The sequence below is a fragment of the Haemaphysalis longicornis genome, unplaced genomic scaffold (assembly GCF_048455015.1).
Source record: "Haemaphysalis longicornis isolate Haplotype H1 unplaced genomic scaffold, Haemaphysalis longicornis Haplotype H1 scaffold_1, whole genome shotgun sequence".
In the NCBI taxonomy this organism is placed as follows: domain Eukaryota; kingdom Metazoa; phylum Arthropoda; class Arachnida; order Ixodida; family Ixodidae; genus Haemaphysalis; species Haemaphysalis longicornis.
The window spans coordinates 291,688,603-291,704,147 of NW_027526203.1; the positions used below are offsets into that span (position 1 = coordinate 291,688,603).

At 45.8% G+C, this 15,545-nt stretch overlaps 1 protein-coding gene across 2 annotated transcripts in view; it reads left to right on the forward strand.

Annotated features, from left to right (window-relative positions):
* The first annotated feature begins 145 nt into the window (after positions 1 to 145).
* Alpha-man-ib (alpha-Mannosidase class I b) overlaps positions 146 to 15,545 on the forward strand; it is a 32,153-nt gene continuing 16,753 nt past the window's right edge. For both annotated transcript variants that reach the window (XR_013317953.1, XM_077679653.1), the window contains exons 1-6: positions 146 to 551; positions 3,195 to 3,398; positions 9,368 to 9,551; positions 11,367 to 11,515; positions 11,915 to 12,103; positions 12,957 to 13,144. Coding sequence is in view for 1 of the 2 variants with exons in the window: in XM_077679653.1 (XP_077535779.1) it covers positions 411 to 551; positions 3,195 to 3,398; positions 9,368 to 9,551; positions 11,367 to 11,515; positions 11,915 to 12,103; positions 12,957 to 13,144 (1,055 nt within the window). In the remaining variant the exon portion in view is untranslated. The remainder of the gene's footprint in view (positions 552 to 3,194; positions 3,399 to 9,367; positions 9,552 to 11,366; positions 11,516 to 11,914; positions 12,104 to 12,956; positions 13,145 to 15,545) is intronic.

Sequence of the window (15,545 nt, forward strand, 5' to 3'; positions counted from 1 at the left end):
TCCTCCAAAAAATATTTTTAAAGCTGCTTTGTTTGTTTTGAGCGTTTCAGAATTTTTTTTTGTATTTATAAAACTTACTTATGCAAGTCAATGATTCTTACGTCCCACGAAGTCAAACTTTCGTCGTAGCCAAGCATGGGGGAAAGACAAGTCAATCTTTTGCCGAAAATCTGGTCGGTGTGCTGAAACTCGGTTCCTCCTCCTGCGGTTCGCCGTGAACATGCGCTATGCGGCGGTTGCCGTGTGTCCGTCGAGGTCGCGGTTGGGGCTCCAGCTTGAGCCTTGTTACATTCCTGCCGTCGCAAACGTGGCAAGTCCGTAGGGCGCAACAATGTCGATAATTCGGCTGCCTTAAAACTTTTGTTATTTCGTGGCGCGGCATCGTCGGGATACAGCGTCCCTGATCTACGATGAGCGGCGTCCGCTCGGCTAACGAACGAATCATGCGGCCGGGTGATGTTGAAACAGGACTGATTAACTTGGCAGGCGCACCGCCGTCGTGGGCTGGAAGTTTCACATGGAGGATGGGCCAAAGGAAAAGTCTGTGGAGGGTGCGTACGTCCTTGTCTCTGTCACGTCAGTCGCCGCAACTTCGTCTTGGCGTTATTTCTTCTCTGCTTAGTGCCTCTGCTTCTGCCCATAACATCCTTTGTCCGTGCGATGTATTGATGTCTCCGCTCGAGATTTTTCTTGTGATTGGACAATCAGGTGCTATTTTTTTATTATTTGCTAAATGTGTGCTATTGTTGTGCATTTCGGCTGGTGCACGTACAAACCATACCATTGTTCATACGATGTCCGAACATGGAAGGTTAGAAAAATGAGAGAAAAGGAAATGGCACCTGCGTGGGACGCACGTGTACTTGCATAAACTTTAGCATTTGAACCTGGCTGCGCCGCAGCTGATGTGCCACGTAAACCAAGTGACACAATGGTCTTCTCTGTGTCGTGTTTGAATCTAAAGACAATGGTCAACTGTGACGTTTACGTCGATTTTATCGTCCTAGCTGTTTCCACCGGAGACTTCATTTATTCTGCTACAAGGCTGTTAGCAGCCCATGGCTCCTGTGATCGGTGCATGCAGCCGGGTACGTTTTGCCAGTTGGCCTCCCGCGGCGTCCGATTAGATAAGTGCGCGACTGCCAGCAAAGCATGCAACTGATCCACTGAGCGACACTGGGTCCTGCGCGGTCCCCTTGCAACTCTTCGCACGGAGGTCACTGCGCGATAGCGTATCTTCTGCGTGTGGAGTTTTATTTTTACCTTTTTTTAGGTTTTCAACTCAGCTGCGGCTCTGTAAGAGTGGCGTCCTGACATTTTGTTGCCATCGTGGTTGCTTCCTGTATTGAGAAACCATCGTTGAAGGCATTTTTTATTTTGAAACTGGTTCTACACAGTCACTGATATCATTCAAGAGAGTAAATTAATTTAGCTGGGCTAGTTGGTTCATAATGTACTTACAGTGGAACCAGCGAAAAGGATGCAGGATAAGAAGAGAAGGCACACACAGTGTGTGTGCATTTTCTTCTTGTCCTGCATCCTTTGTGGTTCCAGTTTGAGCCACTGATATCGTTCGACACCATTATGTTGTAGATGTATTTTTGTGTGCTCGACGTTCAAATTTGTGGCCAGGCGTTAAAGGATTCACTGCAAATTTTATGCTAAGGTGCATGAAGTTGAGAATACAGAACTTCCACGGGTCTCTTAAGGATGTTCCCAAACTTAATTCGCCTTTGCTTTACCACATTAGAGGGGTTTGCTTTTATGTAGTCTACGCACTGGCACTCAACCACCACAATGCGGTGCTACCACTGTTAAATATTTGTGGCTGAATGTAGCAGACGACACAGGTTTTCTTTCTGGAACTGTATTGAAAGTAATGCTACAACTTGGGTTAGCTGGTACTTGTCTACAGATTTGACACCAGCACAGCCGGAGGTTACTGAAGACGGAGTAAGAATAAGGTCATGAAGGATAAAAAGAAATCAATCTTTCGAGGTGGGTATTGTGACTGAAACCACGAGGAAGTGTGCAGCAGAGCAGCTGTGAGTGTCGGGATTTTTTTGTTCTTCCTTTGTCTTCAGTCACCGGCCGTGCTGGTGTTGCACTTGTGGTTTTGTACTGGAAAGCTTTTGCGCCTAGGCTGAGTGTGCGTGTGTGGCAGCATGTTGTGGCAACTAGCCGTGCACCACAATGAAATATTTCTTTCCATTAGTACTATTTTGAGCATTATGAAATCCAGTGAATACGCGAAAGTTTCGATATTGTATTTGGCAGGAGAAGCCATGGTGACCTCCCTTCTTTTCCTGGCACGGAATTGACAGAAATGTCAGGGGTCACGTTTATGGCTGGAGAGTAGCTTTTGTTGCGAGCGTCTCTTCCAGGGCATGAAATGTATGAAAATGCAAACAATTCTACTCAGAACAGCACAGGTTTTATAACAAGAATATATGAGATATGGCAGTGCACAAGCTTGGGCATGTGTTTGGTGACAGAATTAATCTCTTATCACACTGCTGTAATGCATACTATTGGTTACAACTAGTGCATCTGACTAGCATGGGCCAGCATGAGAGGGGAAAATGATAAAATCTGAGCAGATGCAAGATCCCAAGCACTGCCTACATGCACTGCCTATATTTTTACACTGTGCCTTCATTTAAGCAGTCGGAAGCGAGCGTTGCATTATGTTTTAATATTATTATCCAGTTGACATTGGTGCTTCAGAGCAATGAGGTTCAGTTCATGTTGAGCAAACAAAACTTGCAGACTATGAACTTTTCATGATGATACGGTGAATGCTCAAACTTTGTTTGTTATGTGCGCCGTTAATTAATGGCTTGGAGCTTGCTTTGGCATTGATATATAATGACACTAGCTTGGCCTTTCAAAATGTCCGACTGCTCCTATCCTGTGTCATTTGAATCCATTTTTTCAACTCATCTCTGCGCGTAGTTTTGTTGTCGTCTTACCCCATCTTTCAGTAGGCATTCAGGTGGCCCACTGGCAGACAGTCTTCCACATCGCGTGTCCACTTTATTTTTTTGGTTAATTTGAGCCAGGATGCAAAACCTCAATTTGTACATACTGATGGTCTTGCATAGTTACTGAGTGGCCCTGAGCAGGTGCATGGAATGACCTCTTCATGTTCTGGCTTCGTATCCAAGCTGTCGGGGCTGGGCTGTTACCTGCAGGTGTGGAAGCAGCTGTCGCGGCTCCAGCGGTCGCTGCTTCTGGTGCTGGCCGTGGCTGCGCTGCTGCTGGTGGCATCGCGCATGAGCCAGGGGCCCACCCTGCCTCTGCCTGCTCCCGAGATTGCCCAGGCCCCCGAGGCTGCATCCCAGCGGAGCACGCCACCGCCCACGGCCCAGCCAGCCCCTCCCGCCGAGGACATTCAGGTCTCCCCTGGGGAAATGCCAGAAACCCACTCGCAAGGGCTTTTCCAGCACAGCCTGGTGCAGGGGTTTCCCCAGGAATCGAATCAAAAGGGGGGGGGGGGGGGGGGGGAGGAGGAGGCTAGATAAACTATAGAAACTGTTTCTTTTTTAGTCCACTAGTTAAATAATAGATGTCTATTAACCAAATGCTCATCCCCGTGACGTATGGTTCCTTTTTTCTCTGTATAGATTTGGGAGGCGGTGTTTTCTATTTGATCTGAAAAAACACTTTTATTTTTTAGAAATTCAGTTTTTACCGAAAAAGGTCCGTATTCAGTTTTTATTTAAATGCCTGACCATTTTTCAACATACAAGGACATTTTCAAACTTGTTGCGAGGGCCAAAACGAGATTTAAATTTATAAAACATAGTTGAGGGAGTACACGAATTATGCAGCGCTTATAAAGCGGACACCAATTGTCTTTTGACACTCACAATTTATTAAAAACACCAGGATTAGCTTCTGTAGCCCTTTGCCTCACCAAATTGCCAATTTTAAATGTAGATGTTGAAAGATATTTTTCACAGATGAGAATTTTAAACAAAGAACGGTCCCGAATCAATGAAGTAACGTGGTATTTCGCTCCTCCTTTTATTGGGGCATGACCAAACTGCCCACACGTTTAATACAAGAATTGGCATGTGTAAAATTTAGAGAATCAAGGGGGGTGTCCAGAAAAACTAGGGGAGTCTACACACCCCCTGAGGGTGTGTAGGGAAATACTGGCCTGGTAGACGGCTGACATTCTTTCTCCACGTGTTCTACACTCTCTGCCAAATCCTTCTGGGCTGCACCAAAAGCTGCCAGCAGGCACATTTTTTGTGTGGGTCCAGTGTGTAGGGTGTGTTGGCTTTATGGTGCATTCCACTCAGTGTTCAAGTTCGTACGACATCATTTTCCAAACATGCATTTAGCTTCCACACTGCTGGTGCAGGGAGGTACTCTTTCTTGAATTAGTGTTGCCTGGCCAACACTTTCTCTGTGAAAACATTGCAGCAGTAACAGGCGAGGACTTTGGAGGAGAGACAGCAACACAGTGCATTCTGTGGTAATCCCTCCTTCAACATCCTTATCTGTTAGTGCTGCCATGCCAAGTTCCCGTACCAATTGCCTCCCCCCCCCCCCCAACACACACCTCAACACTGGTGGGTTCAAAGGAAGGGACGAGGGGGGTTGCCCCTCTTAAGTGGCCTCTGAACTGGCACAGCCAAGCCTACAGTGTGTATCATACCATCACCCTCCCTCCCCCTGGCCATCACCCGCAGGTATTTGCGTCTTACTGCCCCCCCCCCCTCCCCCCCTTGCCCCCCCATGAGAAGTCAGTCTGGATCCACCACTAGACTGCACTCTTTTCTTCTCATATTGAGCCGGAATCACTTACGGTAGGTCCAGTTGGAACAGGTCAGGGTGTTTTAGATTACTCTGACATAGCCTACTTTGTGTCATGTTGAGTCAAGTTGACACCAGTTTGATTAAATTGCTCTAGATTAGGCTGAAGTAAATTGAGGCTGGCAGCTTAGCTTAGAGGCTGGCAGCTTAGAGGCTGCCTGCCTAGCTTGTGCTAGGCAGGCAGTAGCCAAGGTGCCAACTCAAGATGCATTTCAGTGGCAAAACAGCTTTTTCATTCACGTTTAGGCGGTGGTTTAGACACATTGCCTACTTGCTCTTGGCTCTTGATGCTGCCCAGAAAAACTTGGTAAGGCCTGGACACTGTGAACGGGACACACTTTATAGGCTAAAGTGACCAGACGTCCCGATTTAGGCGGGACAAGTCCCGGTTTTGCGGCTGTGGTCCCGCTGTCCCACAGCCTGCTTGTGGGACAGTGTTTTGTCCCGCTTTTGGCTGGAAATATGGAAAACGGTTATCAACCTCAGTGTCACTAATGAAAAGCTCAGGAATGAAAAAGCCGAAGGAAACCATTTGAGGAACTTCAAGAAAAGAGCGCACACGATGGGAATAAGCAAGAAACTGTTTTGTTCCTTGCTTTGTCCCAATGTCTGAGCCGTTTTCTTTATGTTACAGTGTACCAACAATCCGTTCAGCACACCCTTCGCCGTTTGACGAACAGTGGGTGGACGTGCTTCAGCACTTATTTACTTATTCAGCAAATAACGCATAGTTGCTCGTCGAACAAAGGCTGAGAGAACTATATGATCTTTCAGTTAAAACAAAATTGCAATGAGCCTTAGTCTCCCTTCAAGCTATGTGCCACGTTCTTCCTTACACCTCCCCCCCCCCCTCCCCCTTGTCCTGCTTTGGGGTCCGAGGAATATGGTCACTTTATTATAGGCATGAGGCTTAGTGGGTAACAGTGCATTTGCCTGCATAGGTAAACAGTGCATAATTAGGGGCTTAAACGGGACTCACCTGTTAACATTCTTATGGGACTTGCAACTTCATGACCCATGGGCTTAAAAACCATCGTGCACCAATACGAAAACTTTTGCAGATACATACAAGTGTGCACAACGGCCTAGTTTGTTTATTTTAGATATATGTCACTTCTGTAGTAAAATAAAATATTAAACTCTCGCATGGGAGACCGCTAGCACTATCTAATGAAAACTAGATAAACTAAAATGCATTTGTTGTTTGTTTTTTATTTCAGTAAAGATGTACCAATATTTCTAAAAGGAGCAAACTATACCGTTAGGAACACTTTTATGGATTTGTAAAGCTTTCCATATTAGTACACAATGCTTTTTTAACCCGCGGGTCATGAATTAGTAAGTCCCATAGGAATGTGATCAGGTGAGTCCCCCTTAAATGTAGCAGGCTTTAAAAAAAAATGTTGGTTGATATGTGTTGCACTAGCTACAGCTGAACCTCGTTATAAGAGACACTGATGTAAGAGACAAATGGGTATAAGAGACACTATTGACCCACATGGTTGGCTGCCCTATCTTTCCCATTAAATCGACCTCTTTTATAACAGACATCGGATGTAGAAGATTGGTTATAAGGGACAAGTCATCCTTGAACTTTAATCAATAATCTCGCTTGTAATAGACATTTTAACTTCAGACACAGTGCCACCAGTCACTAATTGCAGTTGCTTCCATCCTGGAAGCACAGGTGGACGACAGACGCCTGCAGTCGCTATTTATTATCACTTCAGCAAACACACAGTGGTTCAGTCAGCTATGAAATGACGATGAGAAGCCCTGCCAATGGAAATGCAACTTACAGAAGTGGTAGAAGCTTACTGCCATCCATTGGATGGAGCGCGATCGCACATGCGGGTTCTCCCACTGGCATAGCTCCCAATCAAAAAGAATCGCAGATGTTGAGTCCTGCAAGCATAATGAATAGCCTGAGCACACAGCGGAAGAAGCTGTGCGCTCCGCCTATTCATCAGGCTTGTGAACTCAACATGTACGATTCATCTTCCACAAACGAGGAAAGAAAAAAAAGCTTGCAGAATCGGTTGTAAAATATACAGTGTAAATACAGTCATGAAGCAAACAAAGATTCAGAACTGTTTCATAAATTCTGGGGGCCAAGCATAAATTAGAATGAATCTTTTGAAACATGCTGTAGCATTCTTTTGAGCTTGTTTTAGTCATAGGGTGCCCACATTGAACTAGGGTCTGATTAGTAAGTGAAAACATGGTACCCTGCTTATAAGAGACATCTCGTATAAGAGACAGAAACTGCTCCCCGGTACGTGTCTCTTATAAAGGGGTTCAACTGTATTTGTTCATTAGCCTTTGCATGAGCAGTACACAAGGTCAGTTTATTACAGTCCTGCCCATTTGTAAGAACTCGATCGTCATGATGAATTCTTTCGTTATATCTGCAGTTCGTTGTAATACATGCTTTCTGCAAGCGGAAACTCACCACGTTCTGTCCACCCTTCCCTCCCGGTTGTACTTTTGAACGAGTGAGCAAACATGAAAAGAGAACACCCAAACTCCAGTGTAGCCAATCAAATGGTTGTACTTAATTCATTTTACAACTTCCCTCCTCCTGCCAGGCTGGAAGGGGGAAACATGGGGCACTCGAGCTCTACGCAGGTGTTCGCACAGTGTCAAAGCTAAGCTTTGGCGTGTCTAGCCAATCATCCAGCCTATCTTGCCCCACCCCCTCGTCCCCCCTCTCCCGACGCTAGCTCCCTGCGTGAAGAGGCAGAGGAAAAGAGGGGAGCGGAGCGAGACCTGGAACCCAGGACGGCATGCACTTCTCTGTTTAAATTTTCGTTCAAGCTTGTCTTCTTTTGCTGGCTGCTATCAGTTCTGTTGACAGAGGGTGATTGTGCACAGTGCAAATTATACTTCACATGTGCACCTAATGTGTAAAGCAGTTAAGCAGGCTACACTTACCAAACCCCCCCCCCCCCCCCTTTTTTTTTTTTCTAAATTAGCAAAACTACAAGAAAGCACCAAAGCATACAGAACAAGGCATGTTGAACCCTTTCATGTCCAACTGTACAAAACAACATACGGACTACAAACCCTACAAAAAAAACTCCCAAGACTCTTAAATGAACTCAATCACCAGAATGTTACACTTCCCGAAACGACTTTCCGAAAACTGCGACAGTGTTTTATGAAGTGTTGAACAAGTCAATTGTTTGCGGCACATCGCAACATATAATGTCAAAAAGACAACTCTTTGCCTTAGCGACTGCCTTGTATTGATTCCCCTACAAAAATGGTATTTCCTTATAATTCATTCCCCCCTTGCTTTTCCCACTGTATAGCCGTCTTTGAATGTATTATAGTTGGTATATTGCATGATAGTTCGTATCGTTTGTTTAATAATGAGGTATCTGAAGTACTCATTACGGTTTCTGTGTATTTACTCTACAGGTAGCTATTTTGTACTATTTTCTTTTCTTCTCCTGATTTTTAAGGTACAAGTTGTATTTGATGTTGCTGTAATGCTTTCCAGTGTTTAAGGGCTTGCAGCTCTGTCAAGCTGTCGATTTCTGACAGCTTTTACTGCTCGCCCTTAGCGTCGTGTACTTTGTGCCAGAGGCGAATAAAGACAAAACAAACAAACTCGTACCGCACGCAGTGATCAGGCAACGGTTGGTCGTTCGCCGTACCCGAGCTGCCCCCTCACGCCCGTTGTTACATCTGAAACATAATGCCATTGCCTTAGTGTATACTGTGACGGTTGTGCCACATTCGTTCGTTGTAAGTGAGCATTCGTATAACTGCGGCCGTTATAAGTGGGCTCGAGTGCACACAGCGTTCTGGAGCAAGCAACTTTTGTCGGTGTAGACAAGGCAGCACGGCACAAGACACTGGCATACAGTTTCATTGCATTCATTGAGACTTGCAAATGAACACAGTGAAGCTTCAGTTTCGGTAAAGTTGGTTGAGAGTGGCAGCACATCTGCGTTGTGCGTTGATTTTTTCTCAGGTTGCATGCTTCCTACTTAAAGCAGTAACACATTTTTCCAATAGTGTACAAGAACAGACATGGGAACATTGCATACAGTCAGCAAGCACACGAAAGTGAGGCAGAGTAAAATTCTTCACCTTCTGCACCCCACGGAAGTTTTTGACCTTGAACGCGAGTGGCCCGCAAACGTTCCACCAAAGCAGTTCCTATTGCTACCATTGTGTCTGTGCTGACTTTGTGTTCTGCTTTTACTTTGGATCTCTCTACTGTGTTTCCACGGATGCGTAGTTGTTCTTTTTTTTTTAATTAATATGCTCAATTTTATTGGATGCATAAAATTTTAATGGATTTTGTCAGTGTGCCCATCAGGAATGGCTGTCTGTTCTTCGCCAACTTTCCAAAGAAAGATAACACCTGTGCACTAAAAGTGTGAGTGCTTGTTAGTGAGGAGGCAGTCTTAACAGCTTTTGATAAGCAGCAGTTGTTGCTGCCCTTAGTTTGTAGCTTGCAGGGCGACGATCACCATTATGGGTGCCATCAAAGCATGCACTGTGCTGACAGGGATCACACTTGCAGGGCCTGCGTGAGCGGCGCGAGGCTGTGGTGGAGGCCTTCCGCCATGCATGGAAAGGGTACAAGGCCCACGCCTGGGGCCAGGACCATCTGCGGCCCATGTCACGCACAGGGCACACCTGGTTTGGCCTGGGGCTAACCATCATCGATGGCATGGACACCATGTACCTCATGGGCCTCCATGAAGGTGGGTTGCTGCCTGCCTCTGCTGCTGCATTTACAACTTTGGGCATTCGTGAATGCACCCCTCATGTTATGCCTTTCATTTAGTGTAGGAATAGGAGCACGAGGTCGTGGGTTCGATTCCCGGCCACGGCGGCCGCTTTTCTGATGGAGGCGAAAAGCAAAAACGCCCGTGTGTGCGAGATTTCAGCGCACGTTATAGATCCCCAGGTAGTCAAAATTATTCCGGAGCCCTCCACTGCGGCGCGCCTCATCGCCTGCGTTGCGTCGGCGCGTTAAACCCTACAATCAATCAATTAGTGTTGGAATAGGCACTTGTCAACTCTTGGGCATTAGCTTCTGCAGTGCATTTTCGCTGTATGGACATGCATGTCAAGTTAATTCTTACTACATTCAATTTGGCTAGGTAATTAGGAGTGACAAATGTAGGGTGGCAGCGCTAAGCAGTAGTGGCCTCTCGAGGCTTTTCTGCACCTGCCGATTGATTTCATCAGGTGATATCATCTACCAGCTTTGTACAGATTGGCTGAGGCTATTGAAAACAAATGCAGGTTTGAAATGTCACGCCAAGGATGTGGTGCTAAACCCATATGGCACACTTGTAACACATTGTTATGAGAGCACCACAGACTTTAGTCTGGCTGTGCTCTGTCAAAATTTAAAGAAATATTGGGAACTCGGGGTGCCCGCTTTAAGAATTCAGTGTCTCCCGTTGTCGATTCCAAGCCAAGTGTGCACCTGAGCCTGAGGTTTATTGTCTGACGCACGCATGGAATCTGCTGTCATGCTGCTACACTGATGAAACACTCTACCATACTTATCATGTTAAACAGCGATACCATAATTTTTGCTTCATGTTGTACTGCATCCATATGAATGCAGTCAGCATGCTGACTGCACTTTTTTTGTTTGCTCAACCAAGTACACCATGAGTCATTTGGGTATGTTACGAGCCTATCTTTATTGAGGAAGCAAGTAGTTTTAATAAGGTCATTTTAAATGCTGTTTCCTCTGTAGTGGAAACATTGTTTTGCACTGAAAAACATTGAGTTATGAATGGCCCATCCCATTAAGTAAAGCAAAGTTGCATGTTGTTTTCATGGTCCTATTGCCCAATGGTCCCAAGATTCGCAACTGCATGTCAACTATTCTGGGCAATTCTGGCTGTCTTCAGGTTTTCACGGTCCTAAGATTATATATGAAAGAATCCTAAATGCACATTACCATCAGCATCATTAGCCATTGTATCTGCACTGCATGGTGCGGGCCTCTCTCAATGTCTTTCCCTTGCTTTTTTCCTCTGTCAGCCGAGCCAATTTTTGTTGCCCAGTTTTGTTATCGATCTGCTTAGTTCTTTTCCTCTCTCTAAATAAGTGCACCACATAACTTGTCCTTTGATTCGAAACAGCACAGCTGAAACAAAAGGCTAAGAAAAGCTGTGATGATGTACACAGGCGCTGTACACCCTGCAATTTAATAAAGGGCACTGCACACAAAAAAGCCCAAGAATAGCAGTGTGTGCATGTAAAATCTATTCCCTACATTAGACAGTGCAATGGAGGCAATGCTCATGCAAGCAGGGGCCTCTATCAATGCTTTCAGGTTCTGTGGTTAGAATAGAAGATATGTTGTGTTATGCCTATGGTATCTCGAATGTTTTGCCTCTTGTTTCAAAGAAGCCGTAATTGTAGAGGGCCTGTTCCGAGATTGACTAGGCTTGACAAATAATTGCTGCAAAGATGCAGCTCTCGTGACTATTCTGTGAATGCATGCTTCGCTGATAAAGAGTTTGACCACTTCTGGTGTCCTGGCCTTGCAGAGCTTGCAGCAGCCCGAGAGTGGGTGGCCAACAGCTTGCAGCTGGCGCAGAAACGGGATGTGAACCTCTTTGAGACCACCATTCGTGTGCTGGGCGGCCTGCTGAGCATGCACACCCTCACAAAGGACCAGCTGTACCTGGACAAAGCAGTGAGCAAGGGACATGTGAGGGAGCGGTTAACCTGAAGGGCGTGCTGTAACGGGGTAGCACCGGCGCTCAGCACTTCCCCGGAGTGAAAAAAAACGGGTTACGCTGACCTCGAAGCAACAGGTCCGATCCTGTGTCGAGACTGCTGCATATCAATGAGCTACGTAGTTAGAAAGTGTGCACTATTGATGAAGAAAGTTGTGTGAGCGGTAAGAGTAGATACATTCCACGCGACTTCACTGCACATGGTTATTAACAGGTCTGCGCCAAGGGGATCGCTATCAGTTGGCGTTGTGAGATGAGATTCATTGTTGGCATGGCGTGCAGTACAAAATTTGGGTGTTTGGTCTTTGTTTTTAAACTGAAATAGCTGATCCGCAGTGTGCATTGCTTTCTTGTAGCTTGAACTTGGACGTCGGCTGCTGCCCGGATTTCGATCGGCGTCAGGTGTGCCCTACTCGGACGTCAACCTGGCCTCGGGAGTCGCCCACGCCCCGGCCTGGGCCCCCGACAGCAGTGTTTCCGAAGTGGCCAGCCTGCAGCTGGAGTTTCGCACACTCAGCCGCGCTAGTGGTGACCCTGAATTTGAAGTGAGTGCCTGCTTTACAGCTTGGCACAGCCCTTTGCAGACCCAGCTCACGAGCGCATCTGACGTCTGGGTGGGATGGAAGTGTCGGGTGGCTAAGCTCAGATTACTCCAGGTCTAAGGAAATTCAACCAAAGCTATTCTGTGTTAGTGTGCACGAACAGGTGGCGCAAGGCTGTTCCATATTTGATGGGAGCCATTTGTTTCCTATACATTATCCAAAGTGTGAAGAACATTATTGCGTGAAACTTATGTGACCTTTATGCAAAACCTTGAATCCGAACAAGTGAAAAAAGAACACCGAAAAAAGAAAAAAAAGTTATAGGGGATGTGTAATGTTTTTATGGCGTGTACAACTACGCAACATTCACAATCAGTGGTAACGGGTACTGGTAGGGTCACCAGGCTACGTGTGACTGCATACAAGTTTTACAGGCTGCAATAGTTTTGAGAGATCGCGTCTTTTTGTAAGAGTCTGATGCCTTTCCTAAAAGGTAAATTTTCACTTGCCGTTTGTAGGGATAGCATCTGTTGCTGTAAACACCTGTGAACACTTTGGGTGAACAACGCAATTGCATTGTTCTTGCCTCCTTGGAGCCTACCTGTGCTGTGTCGGTGAACCGAACCCACTGCGATGCCTACGTGGTGCCGAAAACTTCTTCTCTTGCTAGGATTGCCAACTCGTGCTACTGGCAAAATAATGTCTGCAGCATAGAAACCACTTCTTCCTGTATTCAGTTTTCTGTAGCAGGGTGTAACCATATTAATTTTGTTGCACTGTGTTCTTGACGTTTCGTGACTGTGTCTGCATGAAAGGCATAGTGTACTGTCTCCAGCATGGGTTGTTTCTCTTGTAGAAAAAGGCCTTCACAGTCTCTGAGCTGCTTCATCAGTTGCCAAAGAAGGAAGGCCTGGTGCCCATGTTTGTCAATGCGGAGACGGGACGGTTCAACAGTGACTCTACGCTGACCTTGGGCGCCCGTGCTGATAGCTACTACGAATACCTCCTCAAGCAGTGGCTTCAGACAGGAAAGACAATCTCTTGGTGAGAGGGCTGCCCAATTGGCTTCATGTAGTCATGGACAAAGCACGGCTCATTGCGTGTCTTTCTGTTCTACTTTTGCACGCTTTCTCACACTTCTCAAGTTTGTCCTTCTAAATTGGGAAATGATACTGTGGTACTGGTCACAGAATTTTGTGTGTGCCTCTGCATTCCTATGTGCATCCCGGTTTTTCACTCTGTTGCGTAGTAGGATGAAACTCCACAGACCCTCTATGTGAAAGGCCAATGATATGAAGTCAATTGACATTGAGCGCTTGTGTGTAAACACAAAAAAGTTTTTCAAGACAAGTAAAGAGCGTGATGCTAACAACCTGCAGTTGAAAGAGAAAGGGTGAAATGTGCACTAAAAGCAGCATGGAAACCCATCTCTCCTCTTCCTTTTTGCTTTATTCTTTTCGTCCACTGGTTGCTAAACTGCATTATGATTTGTAAAAAAATGTAAAAGCACACATTGTCTTTTTCTGAGTTGTCTAAGCCACATTGACAGTTGGTGACCTTTGTTAAAGGTCAGCAACAAAGCCACGTTGACATGTGTCCATGCCAGAAAAATTCAAATTGTTTCACTCGAATCCTTTGCACCTTCCAAAAAGTTACAGCTGACAACATTGGGATTCATTTGTCTTCTGATTAGCTTCTTCTCGTTTTGAGTGCAGCAGTACACTACTAAAAAATATGAACTGAGAAAACGTTATTACCAAAGACGTCTTAATTTGGGTTCAATACTAGAGGAACATTGTACTTATGTGTAAGCCCTACAAGAGAGCGCTTAAAAGTGCACAAAGCAAAGGCTTGTCTTGCCTATTTTTGGGCTCTCTTGTACAATTCAATTTTGATAAAACTTTTGAGTGTACCTATCTATAGTAATCTCCTGTTAACTCAAAGTCCTGAAGTCCAAGAGGAAGTTTCAGTTTGGCAGAATCGCAAGTTAAGTGAAAAACGAAATTCTCAAAAGCACAAGTCACGTGTTCTAAACATGTACCGTATAAACTGGAATATAGGCCGACCTGGTATATAGGTCGACCCCCTACCTTGAGGTGGGAAAAGGTGACAAAAAAAATAATTCGGCACAGAAGCGCGCACACAATGTCTATATTTATTTTCGACGCCTGTCCGTCACTGCCACTCACTATGCCTGCCGAAGTCACTCGTCCAAGCTGTCAGAGTCGTCCGAGGATGACTGCTTCTCACTGTCATCTTCAGTGCCGTCGAGCGCGTTGCTGATGGAGCGCGTTGCTGATAGAGGAAGACACCCAGCTTGACACGGTCGCGAGGGATGGTCTTTGCAGCCGGCCCGTAGATGTATTTTCGTTGTCGCCGGCTATCCACTCATTGTACAGTTCGCAGAGCCGGTCCGCGGATGGCCTCTGCTGTAACCGGCAGCGATCGTGAGCGAAGTTCCCAAACGAAGTCCGCCACTTTGTTCTCCAACACAGGGTGCACCGCTTGACGTCCATGGAACAATCTGTTCCGGGGGTTGCACGCACACAGCTTAGCTTTCTGGCTCCGCCAGCACCGCACAATTTTCTCTGAAACTCCAAACTGGCGTTGCGCCACCATATTCCCATTCTGCTCGGCAACTCATTCGCCTTCCGCTTAAACGCAGCGGTGAACTGGCGTCGACTTCCGCCGCTCATCTCGGAGCAGACACGTACAGAAATGCATGCGCACACACACACAAGACGAGTAAAAGACGAAAAACTAGAGAAAAGCAAATAAAGGCTTGATAGTGAGAGAGAGCGGTCCGACACAAAGAGCTATGGCGACGGACTACACTTGCACATTGTTGCCAGAGAACAATTTACATTCTCCCAATGACCATTAATAAGACGAGGCGTGACTTTCGAGCGGATTTTTTTTGGAAAAAAACTTGACCTATATACCAGTTTATACGGTACCTTTTCGCAAAATTGAAGCTCAATCGCAGGAGCTTGCCATCTATATAAAGAAATGTATTAAAAGCTACACACTTGCAATGCACACACTTCAAAGGCATTCCTTTTGAAACACAAGGGAGTTCAGATATGTTTTTATGTACACAAATTACGTAGCTGTTCCCTTTGAAGAACAAGGCAACTTAACTCTTTCGCTACCGCGCCTATCAAAATCGATCAATTTGATCGATACTTTTGGGAGCGCCTTGTCATAGCGTTCCAGGCGTTTCTCGAACAAATAAAGCTGTTTGGAGTTAGATCAGAAAATGGCCTTTCAAAATCAGTTTTGTTTTCATTTTTGCAACGGAAACGTGATTTTTGACACGCTTTTGAATCACCTGGGTGTGGAAAAGGGGCGTGGTCATCGCGCGTCACTGCTACCAACAAAGAATGCGTGCAACTCGTAATTACTCTGCACCAGCGCTTGTTTTTGCTATTAGGGCGTGAATGGG